The sequence below is a fragment of the Manis pentadactyla genome, chromosome 1, assembly GCF_030020395.1.
Source record: "Manis pentadactyla isolate mManPen7 chromosome 1, mManPen7.hap1, whole genome shotgun sequence".
In the NCBI taxonomy this organism is placed as follows: domain Eukaryota; kingdom Metazoa; phylum Chordata; class Mammalia; order Pholidota; family Manidae; genus Manis; species Manis pentadactyla.
Genome location: NC_080019.1, coordinates 24,728,404 through 24,747,402, shown reverse-complemented (window position 1 = coordinate 24,747,402; position 18,999 = coordinate 24,728,404). Strand labels below are relative to the sequence as shown.

Sequence of the window (18,999 nt, the reverse complement as noted above, 5' to 3'; positions counted from 1 at the left end):
TAACCTTAGAATTTTGGATTTTTGGCAAGGAAAAACCTTTTTTTTTAATCAAATGATATATGCTGAGTAAATGAAATTTCCTGAGCCAACATTTCTATTCTCCAAGGCTGAAATAAAAATGTTTCATTCTAATTTTCATTCTAATTTTATGATAATTATCGTAGTGGGTGACAGTAAGCCTTTGTTAGTTTGGTAATTTATATGGTAAATTAAGTTTACTCATTAACACTAATTTAAAAATCATGACAATATTACAAATCTGTCACAAGTGACCTGTTGAAGACATCTGGATTTTCAGGACTCCCAGAATCAACACAAAAGATTTCCAACCCCCAGAGATCACCAAACCCAGACTTTGCCAGGAAAACGATCATTCCCCCAATATAACTGGATACCCACAATAGAAAGACAATTTGACTTCTCCTAAAGGGATAATGTGCTTAGAAAAATGGAGGCACAGAATGTGCTCATAAGCACTGTGGGAAGCCTTCCATCGGTCTGCTATGCTGCAAGGAATATACACAAAATACAAAACAGGCTTTAATCAAAGCGTGTGGCCCTACTGTGGTTCCTGGTCTCCTTGATTAGAGAAGCAATAAACACTTATCTAGACTCTGGGGTGTTCTCCTTTCCCTATCTTGGTTTCTTAAGTATCAGAAAGACCCTTCTTACTCCCATAGATGGCAGAAATAAGTGCATGATAATAAAAGATATGAGAATATAGAACTACCCTTCGGCTGGAGATCTGCAAAACTAATTTCTGAAGAGACCCATGTGAAAACACATCTGGGGTGGACTTTGCCTCTGAGGGAACCCCAAAGATGCTTTGGATACAGGAACTAGCACCAGACACATGGACAAAAGGCCAAGAGGAAGAAACTGATAGAGAAGAGCAGGCAGGAAGAACCATTTTGAAAAACCAGATGAACATCCATCATTAGCATGATGTTGACATGAAACAGCTGTGAGAGCTCTTCTATGTGGGGAGACTGAGGGGTTCCTTGTGGATGGAAAACCAATAGCAACCCCACTTACAGAGGGGTCCCCTCCCCCTCTCCAGCTTTCAGTGCTTCTCAGTCTGACCATTCTGCTTAAAACTGAAACATGCCCCCAGTCCCCTGGCATTTGCTACCCCCACCCCACACAGTCCTTGCTTTATTTTTTTCCCATAGCACCAGTCACTTTCCAATATGGTATGTAATGCATTTATTTAGCCTATTGTCTCCTCCCCCACCTAACCAGGATGTAAGATTCACGAGGACAAGGATTGATGTCCCACAGTTCATTGCAATAGTCCCAGCACCTAGAACTGCAACTGGTACATAGTAGATACTCATTCACTTTTTGAATTTAAAGAATGAAGTACAACAAGGGAATGGACTCAGCAGCAGAAAAGAGCAGCACTTGCTGAGTTATGTGATAAAGAAGATGGTCTTTACCAGTCATGTGAATGCTTTCACTTGACATCAGACATTACCTGCCTTCCCCATGTGATAGTCTTATGCGTAGTAACATACGCCATCATCCCCAGACAGTAAATTATTTTCACACACTCACAAATGCAAGAAAAGAATTTGAGGACTACTGAGGACACATAGACATGAAAACAAAAGTCTAAGAAGGTTGACACAAAGATGCCTTCTTAGGAGGGGCTTGCCAACTAACCACAGCTTGTTATGGGTAGAAACAATGCAACCATTACATGACAAAATCTCTGAGCAGAGAAAAATCCTGTCCCAACATTTCTTTCCTCACGTCATCTCTGGTATTTTTCCTAGCTCATTGTCTCCAATCTGTACCACTTGGTGGAAGTTACAACCAAATGGAAAAGAAGAACTTGATAGGAGGAGATGAGATGAAAGAAAAATGCCTGCATTCACAATTCTAAGGTTGAGGCCATATTTCCCACCCCAAATTACACCAGTTGGATCAGAAAGCTATCCAAAGTCTTTATTGCCGACACCAGTGTGAGGAAGAGCAGAAGGGAGGGTGGAGGAGGAAGACAAACTGAAAGCACTCTCTTGAGAAAGGAAGAGTTGGTAAAAACTTGTCTGGCTGGACTAGGAAACAAGGCTGGGAAACAGATCAAAAGCCCTTTGGAAAATAAAATTTTAACATGTGATTTGTGGCTCTGAAGCAGCATATCTGATTATCCATCATCCTAAAGGCACTAGATTCAGTTCCTATTGTTTAACTTTATGGCATTCCTGGGTGAAATCAAAAAGCTTCTTTCTGTTGCCACTTAGCTGAATTTATTTATTAATATACTTACATTTTTTTTACTGTTTTTAGGCCAGTGACAGTGGTACAGACATGCTAAAATCAGCCTTCCAAGAAGTTAAAAATCTTCCAGTACATTAATAGGAAGAAAATCTTGAACCATTAGCATTTTCTATAACTCACAATATGCTACCTTTTACCTGCAAGAACAGGTGGTACCTAGAGCTCAAGGCACAGGTTACTACTACATGATTAAGGAAACAAGGTATTTTTAGTTTTTAAAATCTATGGGCATATTACCATTCAGCGACAATTGCATTTGCACTGTTACTAGGATTCAGCTAGAAGAAAGAGGACAATCTTCAGGGAAATTGAAACAGGATGACCTATTTCCAGTTAAATCAAGCCTCTATCCCAAATGGGCCATTTTCTAATTAGAAGGCGGGAAGCAATATCTTCCCTGACAGTATGTATGTGAGTGAGCGAAGAGTGTGTGTGTGCGTGTGTGTGTTGAGGGGTGCCTGAGGGGGCCATCCACTTTTAACTGCAGTCTCCAGGCAAGGATGTGCCTGATCATTCCAAGAGTTCTCCTTTTTCCCAGGGCCAGATGTGTGACAGGTTCCCTAGACTATTTTTTTACCATCCAGAAGTTGACACACAGGTCAAGCCCTTACCTTGTCTTTATGATATTTATGCCTATTTCCCCTACCTCTCTCCTTAGAATAGATAACTGCTTGCTATTGCCTTCCTCATAAAAGTCCCCACCATTCGCTGTCAGGCCTTCAGAATGGCTTTGGGTTTGCTGAATTCCAGAAGGCTGTGTGATGAAGTGTTAAGTGCCCGGGCGCACTGCCTCTCATTCACAGTACTCTGGGACAGTCCAGGTGAGTGGGGACTCCCCCCCCCACAGCATCACCTTGCCGGGTCTCCTCCCTTGCTTTCTTTCCTTGGGGTCTACACAAAGAGGCTGAGCACTCTGGGACGCAAAAGGCAGAGGGCAGCCAGGGCCCCAAGCCCTGGGGGCAGGACAAGGTTAGCCAGAAAGGGGAAGAGACATTTACTCTACATCAGAACTGCAAAAGGCACAGGCCTAAGGAACAGCAAATCCCTTTATACCTATCTGGTGGATAGGAAGCATGTTATTTAATTCTGCTGTTGATTAGAATACACACTTACTTAAACCAGTATGCTTTCAAGAACAGTAAGAAGCACTTAATGGAGGAACGGAGGCCATTAGAAAAGGGTGAAGTAGAAGAGGATAGAAAGACCAGCGTGCAATATGCAGGAAGGAAGGTCTCCATCAACAATGCTATGCCAATAACACTGGGCTCATTCTTTCTTCCGTATCTGGTTAATCTAAACATTCAAACTCTAGAAGGAAACCTGGTCTATTAAATTCAGCCGACCTGCACGATAATAATATCAGAAAGCCCTAATAGCAAACCTCACTACAGAGCAAAGTCTACTCTGACACTAAATCCCTTTTATAATAAAGGGGCACAGATGGCATCATATATTTTTTTAAAAAAACAATTACAGGTGTGTGCAAATTGTAACTTTGCCACAGTTACAGGTAATTGAGTCACATTAAAAAAAAACTGCCTAGTAAATAGTTGGACAGCAAATTTTTTCAAGTTTGAAAGTATTTCTCTTCTATACACTTCAATAACACATACAAATGTTTAGTTAAAGTCTAAGTTTTATCAGAGAGAGAATGCAAAAAGACACAAATGCATTTTAAAATTTAAGCCCCGTTAAATTTTTTTAATTGCTACATATTTAGAATTTTTTTTCCTACTTAATATAGATAAAAGAAAATCCTAAATTTGGAGAAATTCATGTCTAATGATATCCAAATGAAGGATATTTGCATTTCTTAGTAAGAGAAAGAATATTTTTAGTTTATTTCACAAGCAACAAAATCCACTTTTTGATCATATAAATTAAAAAATTAAGTCCTCCCAGGATTATAATATTAACTATAGTGAAAAATGTGTACAGATTTTATTCTCCATTTTTAAAACGTGTGGCTATCTAATGTTGCATTCATATTTCTTGAAACAGAACATTCTACCAGAGAACATCTTTACATATTCAGTCATGTTTTAACCTTCCCATGCAAATCACTTGTGTCTTTCTAGGAGAAAAATACTTGGAGGTTTAAGAAAGGCCACTGTTCTCACATCTCTACAATAGAAAGCTGCTTTCTCCTACCACCGAACACATGAAACTTCTCATTGTGAGCTTGCTTGGGAGGGGCGTGCATTATTTAGCATTACAGTGAATTCCGAGTGGCGCTGCTAAAGCATCTGCCAGAAAATAATGAAAGGCACCAGAAAATAGGTTCACACCAGGCAGCACTAAATCCTAATAACTTAAGAAATCAATTTAGGAATCTGGGCAAGCAAATGGCTCCCCTTACATGTTCCGATTTAAAAAAAACAGCAACAAAAAAACAGAAACAAAAACCTCTAACAACTTATTCAGGAGGAATAAAAATGCCATAATATGATCTAAGCCAAAGAAACAAACTAATAAATTTTTAAATGCCTCATTCTGAATCTACATCTATTCCTTAAAGCTATTGAAACCAACCTTTCTTAAGACAGAAGTATCACTTTATTAACCTTTAGGTTCAGAAATCCACTTATTAACATTCAATTTTTAGTTTAAAATAAATAGCCCTTCCACGTGCTCTCCTATTCTCTCAAAATAAAGAGTAATAATGACAGGGTGGGGCATACTTGTGGAAAAAAAAAAAAGAGCTCTCAGGTATAAAAATAATATCCATTATTTCTAGAAGCAAACCTAAGGTCCAAACTGAGGATTTTTTTCCCCTATGTAATGCTACTACTGAACTCCACCCAGATTTGAGTCTACTTCAAAAGCAGGGGAAAATATGTCAGAAAGAAACCCAAATCATCTCCTGCATATTTGCTGATCATCAATGGCACTGAGAATTCAGAAGGTCGAGTCATGCATTATGAATGAATGGGTTTCCAATGGTAACTGGGAACCGTGGCACTTAACCCCAGGGTTCTCTCAAGGAGGACAGGGTGGGGGAAGGGTCCAGTCCCACATTCTCCTCCACCCTGGGGTATCTAGGAAGGAATCCTGCAAATTAAATATTTCATCCCCATTTTCCTACCCAACAGAGAGATGCAGGGGGAAAAAATCATCCATTTGAAATAAGCCGAGACACATTAAAATAAAGACTAGTAAAAATGAAATTCTCATCAGATACCTAAGGAACTTGATAAGACAATCTCGCACGACTTTCTCCCTATTATTTTTAATGTGGTGCCTTTGTTTAAGCAAAGGGCAGGTCTCTATCTTTGGTTACAAAGCATGCATCATCACCACGGGAGAGAGGGCGTAAAAAAGCTAGAACAGAAAAAGCAAGATAAATCAGTTATCCACCTGGCACAATACTACGTAATCTGAACGTTTAGGACCTACCCATTTCTACAGACAGACTAATCAACGAGGCAAAGAAATTAAATCCTCCCAAGCCTGTCGCGGCAGCTCGGCGTCAATCCCAAAGAACAATGCACATTTCTGCTAACATCTCAAGTTTGAAAGCACCATGCAAAGAGACTGGTTAAAATCCCCTACCATGCAGTGCAGCCATCATCAGAAGCCCAGCATATCTTCTGCTCTCTGTAGTGATGTGCCAGTTCATGAACAGAGCAGAGGAAGAGAAAAATGGAGGAAATGAGAGAAGGCTCAGGGAAGTCGGCAGGAATGTTTCTGGATCATTAACAAGTGGGAGACCCCTCTCGGCGTTCAAACCAATCAATCTTTATCTTACAGGACATCTTTTTCTCACTCAGCGTCTGTTGAAAAGACTGCAGCAAACCAAGCAAGGGATTATGGGATAGGGATGCAGCAGCGAGCTGCAATGAGATTCGTGGGTGGCTGGCTCTCCCCTCTGAGTCAGCAGTCAGCTGTTCGCACGCTCTCGTGCTGGACCGCTGAGGTCCACCACCAGAGAGGGACTGCACGATTAGCCCAGGGTGAGGCAACCAGCGCCCGTCTCCCCGCACCCACAGCCAGGACAGGCACCATGTCACAAATTTGCAAGAAGATGTGCTGATAAGTGCAAGGGGGATGCAGTGAGAATAGAGTCTAGAAAGAAAACTAGGTAAAGGGCACCTCGGTATGGAAAGTTCAAATTTAGAGGAGTGTTTTGGGTAGGGGTGAGAGCTCACTCTTTCTTCAGTGAACAACAGGAAGGAGGGTCTATGTCCACAGGCTTCAAATAGCTGGAAACACAAACACAAGTTCTTACAAATGCAAAACTTCCCAGTTCAACAAGCCTCTGCTATCCCCCCTCTTGGTATTTACCCAGAAAAAGCTCTATAAAATGCAGTTCCTCAAAGTCAAATAATGTAAATGGCATTTCTCTACTTAATGTGGCTCTCATCATTCGGTGTGAAATCATATAGTACATTCATGTTAATTTTCTCCAGGGGATGAACAGAACCTGAAGTTTTTCTCTTGAAGAAGTTTTCAGTGAAAGGTTAAGAAACTTGACCAGCCTTACATACACCCATAACTTGATTTCTTACCAAGTCATTAAACTTACTTTAAAAACGATCAGCAAGTAGCCGTATGAAAACAATTAGCTCCTCATATTACAAATAACACTTTAAAATAAAAAACTTACATATCAGAATGGAATTCAAAATCATCCCCTTTTCTACAGCAATGGAGGCAGGGAATCATATTGCCTTCTGTTCTTTGGTTACTTACTAGCTTAAATGAAGACCCTCATGATTTTTATTTAAACAATAAAACTGTTCATCTGCATATTTGATTACATTAATATCCACCCCCATTCTTCCCATGCGGTCAGGCATGGCACTGAGCCCTGAGAAGGGACACTCCATTCTACAGAGTGGTGATTACCTTTGGCAGTGGATGGGGGCAGGGAGGCTGTAGAGAATTCAGTGAAATTAACAGACCCAGAAAAATGCACAAACTTGCCAATTCTGGCATGCTATTCCAGATGGCACACAGTTCTCCAAAGCCCAGGTTAATATCCTGCTTTAGAAATTTTGTTCTGTTTTTTTAACAGCTTTACACACATACCATAGAATTCATCCACTTAAAGTATACAAGTCAAAGTCCTCTAGTATATTCATAGACGGGGATTACCTTTAGATGTAGATTGTCCAGTACCACAGCCAATTTTAGAACATCTTCAGCAACTCAAAAAGGATCCCTGTACTCGTTAAGGGCTTACCCCCTACCTTCCCATCTCCCACAGTCCTGAGCAATTACTAATCTACTTTCTATCTCAAGCCCTACTGCGGACTGCCACATGAATGGGATCACGTATTATGTGGTCTTGGGTGTCTGGCTTTTTTCACTTCTTTTAGTGTAATGTTTTCAAGGTTCATCCATGTTGTAGCAGTATTTCATTCCTTTTTATGGTTGAAAATCATTCCATTGTATGGATATAGCACATTTTATCTGTCAGTTGATGGACATTTGGGTTATTTCTACTTTTTGGCTATTATGAATAATGCTGCTTTAGACATTCCTGTACAGATGTTAGGGTGGACATATGTTCTGTTTTAGAAGTTTACAATTTAATTAGAACCAACTCCTGAAAATACAGGCAGGCTACCTCCACGCCGTTTTCTTACGACAGGCAATCACTTGCTGTGATAGGAATCCTCCTCATTTGTGCTGCTGGCCCTTCCTGAAGCCAAATTCGTTGAATGCTGACCCCTCTCCTGCTGACCCCTCTCCCAGCACATCCTCTTGGACTCTCGTCTTCTCCCATTCAACCCAAACTCTGGGTTACATAACTAGAATACATCTGTTCTCATAACACACTGGAGAATGAGGAGAGATCCTTTGTCTTGTTGCTGGACATATAGTCAAAGCAGGTTCACTTATTCAATCATTCATTCCAATAAATGCTTATTGAATGTCTAGTGCATGCCAGACATTGAGTAGGGACTGAGGGTACAGAGAAGAAAGCAACAGTTTCTCAGCCCTCAGGAAGGTCACAGTCTAGTGTGAGGGATGGATTAGTAAGCAGGCAATTGCGCTCTGAATGCAGGAGAAAGTGGATGCTCTGGGAGTCCATAAAAGAGACATGCCCCAGCAGGCAGGAGTGGGGTGCATCAGGCATAGAGTACAGCACAGCAAAGGCTTGGAGGCCAGAGATGAGTAGTTCATTGTAGCTGGAGCCTGAGGTGATGATAGAATGAATGGGGGTCAGATGTGCTTCTGATACCTCTTCCTTGGAAACAGCATTATGCAGAACAGACGGGTTCCAAATATCCTCATCACTTTGGCTTAACTATGTACAAACAAGTGGGTTTGAAGGACTCAGCCCAGAACCTAACAAACGTAACACCGTTTATCATAGGAACACGCAGCCTCGATTTTAATGCATGTCTTGGCAAATGAACACAACTGTTTAAAATTTGGCCTTGGGTTACCACAGGACGCATTGGCAGGCCATAGCATTTTCCCCTCGCTACTCCCTGGCTGGTGGTGGTAGTGGCTGTTGGTATATAATTAGTCAGAGAATCCTTCATAAAGTGAGTGGTGTCTGTGCTAAGTTCAAGAAGTTAACCAGAGCAGGCGTTCCTTCTGAGGTGAGATTTGCTGGTACTGAGGCCTGAAGCAGGGCAACAGTGGGGCTGCAAGAGCAGAGAAGAGTCCCAGATCCTTGAGACCGAGGCCACTGCACACCTTACAGACTTCTTGGAGCTATCTTGCTCCTCCCTGTTTCTCCCCAGTGAACAGACATTAAAGAGTTAACTGTCATCAGCCAATCTGACTGTGATATGCACTCAGGAAGTATACAGAAAGAACAGGACATGTGTGAACTCAGCTGGGTTTGGCAGGATCCTGGGAGATAGAGATCCAAAATTTATGGACGATGATTATGTGTCAGGCTCAATCGAAAGCTGTTTATCTACAGTCCAGCTATCCCTGATCAAGGAAGTTCATTCTAGAAGGTAAACTCCTCAAGATGCCATAGAAGATCATTATAGATGTTTACTTTAAAGCCTATTTGTATTTCTTGAGTATGATGAGCAACTTGAATCCACAACCACAGCTGAGCTGCTGGCCTACCCTGGTCTGAATTCCCTCTTAATTAACCTTGTAAAGCCCCTTCTCCCCTTCTATCCTCCTCAGTCATACTCTAGAACCTCAGACATGCCACCATGCCTGTTTTAGTATAGATCCTCAACCAGGAATGGTATGCCCCGCTTCTGTGAACTGGTGTGGTATGCATTTGGAAACATGAAAGGGCATTTGGGGCTGTCATATTGACTGTGTGTTTGCAGGGAGGGGAGGTCCTACTGACCTGCAGGGCCTGTGGGCGGGGGTGCCAAGTATACCCCAATGCATGGGAGAGTCTCATGCAAGTACATGTGTCTCCTCAAACTGCCAGTAGCGCCCCCTTTGAGAAACACTGACTTAGAGGCTCGCATGCCACTAGTTCTACCAGGAACATTTTCACCCACTCCCCACTCCTTGCCCTGATTAACTAACTCCTTTGAATCCTTTGGAATTCAGCAAAGACACCACTCACTTTAGGAAGGCTTTGCTGACTCCTCCTCCAATCCCAGACCCTCCCACCCGCAGTCTGGATTGGGTGTTACTCCTGTTTGCTACAGAGCATTTTTTGCTGAAAATTATTGATGGCTCCATCTTTTACTTCCACCTTTCCAACCCCTACTGCAGCGCCTGTCACATAGTAGGTGCTCAACACCTGGATGTAGACTGACGGAAGTCCTACATGTAAAGATAAATGCTCATCATGACTGGCACAGATCCTCTTTCAATGTGCCACAATGTCCCTCAAGGATGAGCAAAAGCAGGAGCACTTACCAGGGAATTCCAGAGTGGAACAAGGCCAGCTGATAAGGGAGGTGATGTGTTTCAGTCAGAGAGAAATATAATCTACCAGGGACAACTTTTAAACAGGAGCCTATAAACTCTGCCTAATGCAATCATTAGTTTTTCTTGCCTTTGCTTTCAAAACTCATTATGAAAATTATTGCCCAATGGTCTTCTACAAGAAGATGGTAGGGAACAGTTACTTCTATCTTTCAGTTCAGGAGTGAATGACTGAGAAGAGACAGTATTATCACGGATTTCAAAGTCAGTACTCCAGGTATGACTGCTCAAAACCAGGCTCCTACCAGCCAGACCAGATGCTCTGCAGTCAGTTTGGGTGAGGGGTTTGGCTGGGACCTGCAGAGTCTTCTTCCTCTCTTTTGGCAGTGACTCTGGGGTGGTCCCCCTCACTGGGAGGTTTGGGGGTCATTCTTCAGTGCTTTGGGGAGATCCTGGACCAAACAGGACTGTTTGAAAATAATGGTGGGTGAAGCAGAAAGGACTGTCCCTTCAAGTGTCCTTAAGAAGAGAGAAGACCCTAGTAATGTATATAATTACCAAGTCACTATGTTGCACATCTGAAACCAATATAATATTGTTTATCAACTTATTCCAATGTAAGTAAATAACTAAATAAATAAATAAGGGAGAAGGTCCAAGTTGGCCTTAACCTAGTGGGGTTATGTGGATAGAAACAAATTAACCAGGGAACAGGCTGAACCACTTACAACCCAATACTCCCACCAGAACTGGTCTGGCCTTGGAATTACTATTTAATGTTGTATATGTTTCACAAATAATTATGTCACAGGTGGTCTACTAAGCACTGATGATGTCACAGTGAATAAGACATGAACAGAATCTCTCAAAATCACTCCTGGGGACAGAGTTTCCTGCCTCCAATTCAGTTACATTGACTGGGTCTCAAGGGTCAGGAGAACCCTATCGAGCCAGGAGGAGTATTTGTAGTAAAGCTGACCCAGATCAACACCCCAGCTTCCTGCCTAGTACCTCAGGATCCCCTCCAGACTGCCTTGTTTTCCACAGGGTGCTGCCCAATACTGCAGACATAATCTAGGTGGCGTCTGCCCAGAACAGAATAGAGCGAGACCATCACCTGCTTTGATCTAGGCCCTCGTGTTTCATCAGTGACCTCTGAGTTCATTTGACCTTTCTTGGCACTTCTGTCATGTTGATTCATATTGAACAGATAACTAGAATTCATGTCTTATAACCCTATCAAAATAGGAATTCCAGTGGGTCTGGTATAATTTATTCATATAGAACTCAGAATGTTTTATTTTCTAAATGCTTATAAACCACCCCATTAATATTCCTCTATACAATTACACTTGATAGAGTTTCTTTAGCTACAATTTGTGGGTGTCATCTTTGAAAATGAAAAGTGTATTTTTCTATCCCCAGTCCTTTAAGAAATTCACCTTTTCTCTAAGATCTCATAAAGATCAGGGTCTGTGATTAGGCAATCTTAGCTTTCAAAAACCTGGAATGTCATTTGTTGAAGACAGGAGACTTAAAACTTAGTTAGAGCAACTGAGTTTTCTATCATTTTTACCTACTAGGCAAAAAGGACTTTCTAGGGCTATTAAAACAAAGTATCAGAGACTGGGGTAGCTTATAAAAGTGTAATTCCCTCACACTTCTGGAAGCTAAAAGTACAAAATCAATGTGTTGGCAGGATCCACTTCCCTTCAAAGCCTCTAGGGGAAGATCCATCCTTGTCTCTTCCCACTTCTGACAGTCCCAGGCATTCCTTGGCTTGTAGGGGCATCACTCCAGTCTCTACCAGTGTCACTACAGGGCTGGCTGCGACCTGCATGTCTCTGTGTCTTCACATGGCACTCTGCCCCCCATGTCTCTTTTCTTCCTTTCTTAAAAGGATACCTGTCATGTTGGATTAGGACCCAAGCACATAGAGTACGATGTCATCTTAACTTGAGTCCAGCTGCAATGACCCTATTTCCAAGTAAGGTCACATCTGCAGATACAGCGTTTGGGACTTCAATATCTGTTTGAGAGACACAATTTAACCCACAACACCTCCTATGGGTAAAAGGTTAACATGACGCCTGGCTGATGCAGCCCTGCCTGAGAACGACCTGGTTCTCCACAAAACTTCCCTTGAAAACAGTGGAGTTAAGATAAATGGGGAATGCTATGTCCGCTGCATAGGTGGTGCGCATTATTAGTGGAGCTGCGAGGTGGTTACATAACTAGGATGGCATAAAAGATTGGTGGAAAAAAGGGACTATGACTTCTGTGTGTCAAGCTGACCCCCATACAAACTGGCTCTGATCCCTAGTCCACGCCCTTAAGCGAGTGAGGGGGCAGGCTGCTGGGCCCTGAATGAGATGTTTACTTCGCTGATGTTAACTTTTAAGATATTTGTATTTCTTGAGTCTAATTGGCAGCTTGAATCCACAATCACAGCTGAGCTGCTGGCCCACCCTGGTCTGAATTCCCTCTTAATTAACCTTCTAAAGCCCCTTCTCAGCCTGAAGATGTCCTTTACAAAGAAGCAAAGACCAGGTTCTGCTGCCCACTGATAAACCAAACTCTCCAGTGGCATGCTACCCCTTCCTTATTCTTTGTCTTGCTCTGACTATAGCAAAAATAAGCAAAAGCAAGCAAACAAAACGCTTTTTTGTTTTGCTGTTGTCTGGCCTGGATAATTCCAAGCTGACTGGCTGTCCTGAGTATGCCTGGAAGACAACCTCCCAGCCCTGACTCCGAATTCCTAATTACAGTGATGTCCACGCAGATGAGCACGTCAGTATCGCATTGTTTTCTCTTTAGCGGAGTTTCATTACCACACTTTTATTTTGACAGTTAATTCAAAGCAGTGCCAAGTTCCTGCTTGCTTCAGTGATTTACCAAGTTGAATCAGTGCAGTGGTCTGACTGCCTGGTTGGGATTTCAACCCAGCGACTCTATAAAGCCAACTTCCCCAGGCGCCCCCGGCCTGCCGCAGGCCAGCCCCGAGCTGAGCGGGGCGGGGCCGGGCCCTGACGACGCTCCCAGGGAGCCGCAGGCGGCGCTGTGGCTGCGCCGCTAGTAATGCCTTACCAGACGCTCACTTCCTTTTCCCCACATTCTTTCCTCTCTGTCCCCTAAAATGGATTATTTTCAAACCAACTCATAGTTCCAGGGGGACCTTACACATGTTCATATCTATTGGCCAAATAATCCCACTTCTATTCTGAAGTATAATCGCAGGCTCGGGCCAAGCTCGCCAGCCGTGGGTTCCCAGGCCAGGCGGAGCCCCGAGAGCATTCACCGCCCCGTCGAGCCCCCACCACCGGCCCCGGTTTCCACGGCGACAGGCCCCGCCCCGAGGCCGCCGAGCTTCTCTCTGGCCGAAGGACTGCAGGGGGCTACCTGCAGAGACGCGTGCATGGCTCTGCTTATACTACGAATCTCCCTTTTTTCCCTTCTTTGTAGTTTCCTTTTTCTAACCTCATTTCCCACAGGGAAACATGGCCCTCTGTAAAGAAAGTGATTCAAGTAGTGGCGATGGGAGCGCGGAGGGAGGGAAGGCAGTCAGGCCTACTGTGACAGCTAGAAAGGCTGTGAGCTACTGGGATCGCCCTGGCCTGACCCTTCCAGCACTTTCGGTGCTCCAAGTGTAGCCTTTCCCAGGTTCTGGGACTCCAGCTCTCCTGGCTTGCTGCCCTGTACGATTCCCGCATCTGAGCTAATGGGACCCTGGCGTTAAGGTGGGGCTCTCTCTCCTTAACATGCCTTGAGTTTACTGGGAATTTCTAGACCTGTGTTTTAACCCAAAGCATGATACTAAAGCAGGAGTCTGGGCACCTTGGCAGAGAGCGAATCTGAGGAGAGTGGACCTTGACAACACCGGCAGGAGACTGCCGTGCCCATACATAATCAGGAGGGAGTAATGTCCTAAACAGCCTACGTGGTCATGCCACACTGGTCACTTATATGCCAATATTAGAGCCATATTATGCATGTCAGCATGAAGCTCTGATTAAGGGATGGGCTCTGGAGGCACATCTGGATTTGCTCCAGCTTCAGGTTGCTCATGGCTTCTGTTAGCTTTGTTATAAAATACTACCTCATAAGGCTGTTGGGATAATTAACTGGTATAGTGCAGAAGTGCCTTAGCAGAGTCTCAAGTTACTATAATCAGCAGCTGTGTGGTGCAGTGGTGGAGAGTATGGGCCCTAGTCCAAGGGCTGAACCCTAGCTCAACCCATACGAGTCATAGGACTTTGAGTATATACAATTTTTACATACGTTACATGAAGTACTCAATTACAAAAGTAATTTAACTTTTCTGTGCCTCAACTTTCTCATCTGTATAATGGAGTAATTACCTACTTCATTGGGTTATTGTGAGAAACGGTTTAGTCAACGAAAAGAACCTTCCACAGTCGCTAATACATAGTAAGTAGTCAATATGTGTATTAGTCCAGTAGTGTTACCAGCAGTATTCCCACTACTTGATCTATGAGTTCCTTTAGGAATGACTAATGGCTCATGGAGGGGTTCAATAAACATTTATTTTTTGGATGAATGACTAGGCTAATACCACTCCACATTCTTTTCCCATGCCAAATAAGATTTTAAAAAATGAGACTGAGCAGAATCATGCAAAATCAGAGGAGATATAGCTATATACTTTCCTCATACTCCACTGCACACAGCCTTGCTTGGCTTTTTCACCCACTTAGCACTGGTGTCTAGGAGCTGACACAGTTGAGTAAGAGGCTAGAGTGCTACTTTGTTACTCCTGGTGAATCCTCTTGCTAATTCCTAATCCCAAATCATCTGCAGGAAGGAAGAGGGTTTCTGCTCAAACCCACCTGCCCTTTGCTCTTTCTTGTGAGAAAGAAGCTTGGTCAGTAGCCAGAGGAAATGAGTCCTCATCAGCTAGCTTCTCACCTTTAGAGTCAACAGCCTTCTTAGAAAGATAAATGAAATGATTTCTTTTTGCACCTTTCCAAAGCCAAAGTTTTCCCATTTGATGAAAGTCCTAGTTTCTGGACACGAGAATGGGGGGGCCTTGCTTTCCTGTCCTCTTCTGAGTGGAGACACTCTAAACAATACACTTGCCCACTGTGCTCCCTTGAGGACTGGCAGTGTGCCTGTACTGGCTGCCAGGAAGCCACAGTGCCACCCACCAGAGGCAAGGGGAGCTGGGGAATAGGAGCAGCCAGACCCCAGCACAGAGGGTGTGCACACCAGTCAGGTCGGACCTGCCAGTGCCAGGGAGTCCTGCCTGTACCTGTGCACCCCGGCAGCAGGTGAGCTGCATTGGTGCCAAGTGGAGCCATCCATGGCCTGGAGGCCAATGCTGGGGCACCCAGCTCTTACTTGTTAATGACTTTCCTCTTCCTGTCGCTCTGCTTATGCTTTTCTCTGGCCCTCTTGCTATTCCCCACCTACTTCCTTCCTTCAACAAGCTTTTTACTTTGGCTTCTTCTACTATGTGCTTAAGTCACTATCCTTAAGGAACTTATGCACTCATGAAAGAGATAAACATCAAGTCTCAGTTACAACAATAAGTTAAATATATAAAATTAAACTCGACCTCAAATTAACAATTTTTATCCATGGCCTCCGCCTCAGACCCATTAAGGATGCACATGGGTGTTGTTCTAGCCCACTGGGATGGTGTTCTGCCATGGATGAGATTATGGACTGAGGAACCCGACATATGAAAATCCAGGCTCTGACACTGACCAGCAGTGTGATTTTGAGCAAATAATACCACCTCTCTAACCCTGTTTTTTCTCATCTGCAAAATGGTGATAAAAAAGTCACACCCATAGAGTTATTATGAGGTTGAAATAAGATAATGCCTGAAAGCTGCTTAGCACAGCTTTCAGCACATAGTTAAGATTCAAAAGATGTTATCAATCATCATTGTTTTAATTACTCAAGGCTAGGGGTCAGCAAACTATCTCTGTAAAGGGCCCAATAGTAAACATTTTAGACTTTGTGGACTATATAGTGTCTGTTCCAATCACTCACCTCTACTATTGTAGTGTGAAAACAGACAGAATGTAGGCAAGTGAGTATAGCTGTGTTCCAATAAAGACTGCATTTATAAATGCTGAAATGTGAAATTTTATATAAATATCACATGTCACAGAATATTATTTTTCTTCTCAACCACTTAAAAACGTAAAAACCATTCTTAGCTCACAGGCTGTAAAACAAGCAGTGGGCCAGATTTGGCCTGCTGGTTTAGAGTTTGCCCAATCCTGATCAAACCTAGTGACAAGGCTGGCCCTTTCTTTCATGGATTTTACTTCAAAGGAAAGTCCAGTTGGTGGGTCCCTAGTACCCTAATTAAATGTCTGAATATTAAGACACAAGTTCAAATAACTTTTAACAAGGTTACAAACCAATCCAAGGACAGGGAAAATCTCACAAGCAAAGCAATACTACAATTTATTAGTGTACAAGCAAAGATAAGTCCATAAATTATACCTACAATTTGCTTGTGCACAAATGAATGGAAAAGACAATGAGTTCCTTAGATGCATGGTCATCCTGTGCTTTGTAGAATGAAGGCAAGCTGTTCTAGACAGGTGCAAGAATTGGCTTGTGTATACTTGGCTTCTGAACACTGTGCAGAGAGAAATCCAGTTGTAAGAAATGTCACAGAGGGTCACAACACTCCTAAATTTTATACACAGAGAAAGAAGAGAGAATGTGTGGTGAGGGAAGAAACCTGGGGAAGATGAGGGAGGGCAGGAAGAACCTGCCAGAAAATAGGCCACATCCCACCAACATGGAAATCAGATTGTAAAAGATTTAGCTGTAAAACAGTCAGACCCCCTAAATATTGTTATGTAATTCCTAATTCCCCTTTTCTTTGCCTCCTCTCTTACCTTCTTAAGTATCTGTGATGGAAAGACAACATTGTGCTTAACTTTCACTGCAATCTAGGAAGATTTTTCCTGTCTAGTTCATATCAAATTCTACCCAGACCAGAAATTCTTTCTCTGATATATAAAAATAACATATTCCAGACCCATTGCAATTAATAATTAAACTTGTTCCCCTTGACTCAAAGGAAATGCAAAGGCTTTCTTTAAAAGCCATTCCAAGAATCCAATCTGCTCTTGCACATCTTTTAAAATCTGTGTTACCCATGTCCTCCTATCATTACTGGTAAAGCATCTCCCAGTCCAGCCTGTCTGAAGGACTGAGCAGTCCTCAGCGTGGATGTCATGTTAATGCCTGCCCTCCAACTTGGGGCAGACTCTCCTCTGGGAAGAACGGGGCCTGAGCACAAGGCACATATACACAGTTTGAGTCATAGGGAACCTGCTGGCGCCCTTCAGAATTGCCTCTTTGTTTTCAGGCTATCTGATGAAGAAAGCAAGCAAGGAAAAAAGTGAGCTCAGATCTGGCAAGGACTCCTGCCAGGACTCTTCTCTACCCACCAGGAAGCGCAAGCTTAAGGCTGAAGAACCTGGCTTTTACCCTACCACAGCTTTACCCTACCACATGCCTCGGTGCTGGTACTCTAAAAGGGATAAAAGCCACCCCTCTGTCATATGCATCTCCAGTGTCAGACCAAACAGTTTGGACCAAGAGCAGGGGGTGCCCTGTCAGACCACATTGTTGATGCTGATAGGAAGCTTAGGCCTCTACTGCGGCCCTAGGCCTGGCTCCTAATCACCTTCCTCCTTGCCCTGGCAGAGCCTCTCCCCAGACCCATTGCAATTAATAATTAAACTTGTTCCCCTTGACTCAAAGGAAATGCAAAGGCTTTCTTTAAAAGCCATTCCAATAATCCAATCTGCTCTTGCACATCTTTTAAAATCTGTGTCACCCTGGAAGCAGGAAGGCACAAGACTCTCCTCCTTTCATAGATTCAGAGGTATTTAAAGGTGGAACAAACAACAGAGGTGATAGAGTCCCGTGGTTTTAAAGCCATGGGATACTTTCCCTAAAGAACGGGTTCCCATGCTCGGGTCCCTGCCAGCATCCTCACCTGTCAGTTTTGCTGCATCCCTGAGACATCTCTTCAGAATGCCTGGAGCTCTGTGGCCATACCCAGTCACCATCGTACAGACAAAGAAACAGGTCTAGGGAGGTGATATGATTCCCCCGATGCCATACAATTAGTAGGCAGCAAATCCCGACACTCAGGGCTGACTCTGAGTGCAGGCTTCTGTCTGTCTGTCCACTGCCCTCTCCCTACAGACAGACCCAGGGAGCTGGAGGTCTTTGCCGGCTGCCCAGGTTTTATTATGACTAGTTCTGTGGAGACTATTCCACAACAGAAATGACTGGAAATACAAGCACAGGTCTGAGTAGGTGAGAAGAGGAAACTACACTGAGGAATAATAAACAGCTCTCATACTCCAGCAGGTCTGCCTGAAGAGTTAATGGTTTAGTTTATGAATATGCAAACACCACAAACAGCAGGAGTTCCCAAGATAGCAGAGAAACAGGAACCCACCACAAAGGAAGAAGAGTACTCAAAGGTTAATGCTCCAGCCATCCACATGGCAAAGGGCAGGGAAAAAATAAACCAGGACATCCTGTCAGAGGGAGACTCATGGAGAAGGCAGACTCCTGGGAATAGAAAGGAAAAAAATAGATACAAGACAGAATAGATGAAGGGTATTTTCCCACTTGCACAGTTAAGAAGTTGCGTATCTTCAGAATGACCTTAATAATAAAAATCCGGCACTAAAATAAATATGGAATGGTGGAAGCTAAGTTATTTGCATTCATACAGATTGTATGAAGCCTTTTAATGTGGTCAAATTTGAGAGTGGGATAAGGTATCAAAAGCACACAGATTTACCTAAGAGATCCCCCCTGTCAGCATCAGACGGCCAGCATGACTGCGCCCTCTCTCTCAATTCCCTGATGGGCTTCAATAGAATTTCT

The 18,999-nt window shown here is 43.3% G+C and overlaps 1 protein-coding gene across 12 annotated transcripts in view; it reads right to left on the bottom strand.

Moving 5' to 3' along the window:
• Positions 1-18,999, bottom strand: part of TRIM2 (tripartite motif containing 2) — a 165,791-nt gene that overhangs the window by 60,633 nt on the left and 86,159 nt on the right. Inside the window, exon 1 of one of the 12 annotated variants that reach the window (XM_036887983.2) lies at positions 5,836-6,176. The exons of 9 other annotated variants lie outside the window; for them this stretch is intronic. In XM_036887983.2, the coding sequence (XP_036743878.2) occupies positions 5,836-5,838 (3 nt within the window). In that variant the 5' untranslated portion in view covers positions 5,839-6,176. Of the gene's footprint in view, positions 1-5,679; positions 5,780-5,835; positions 6,177-18,999 lie in introns of those variants that run through there. 2 more of the 12 variants (XM_036887982.2, XM_036887988.2) reach the window with 2 other exon arrangements.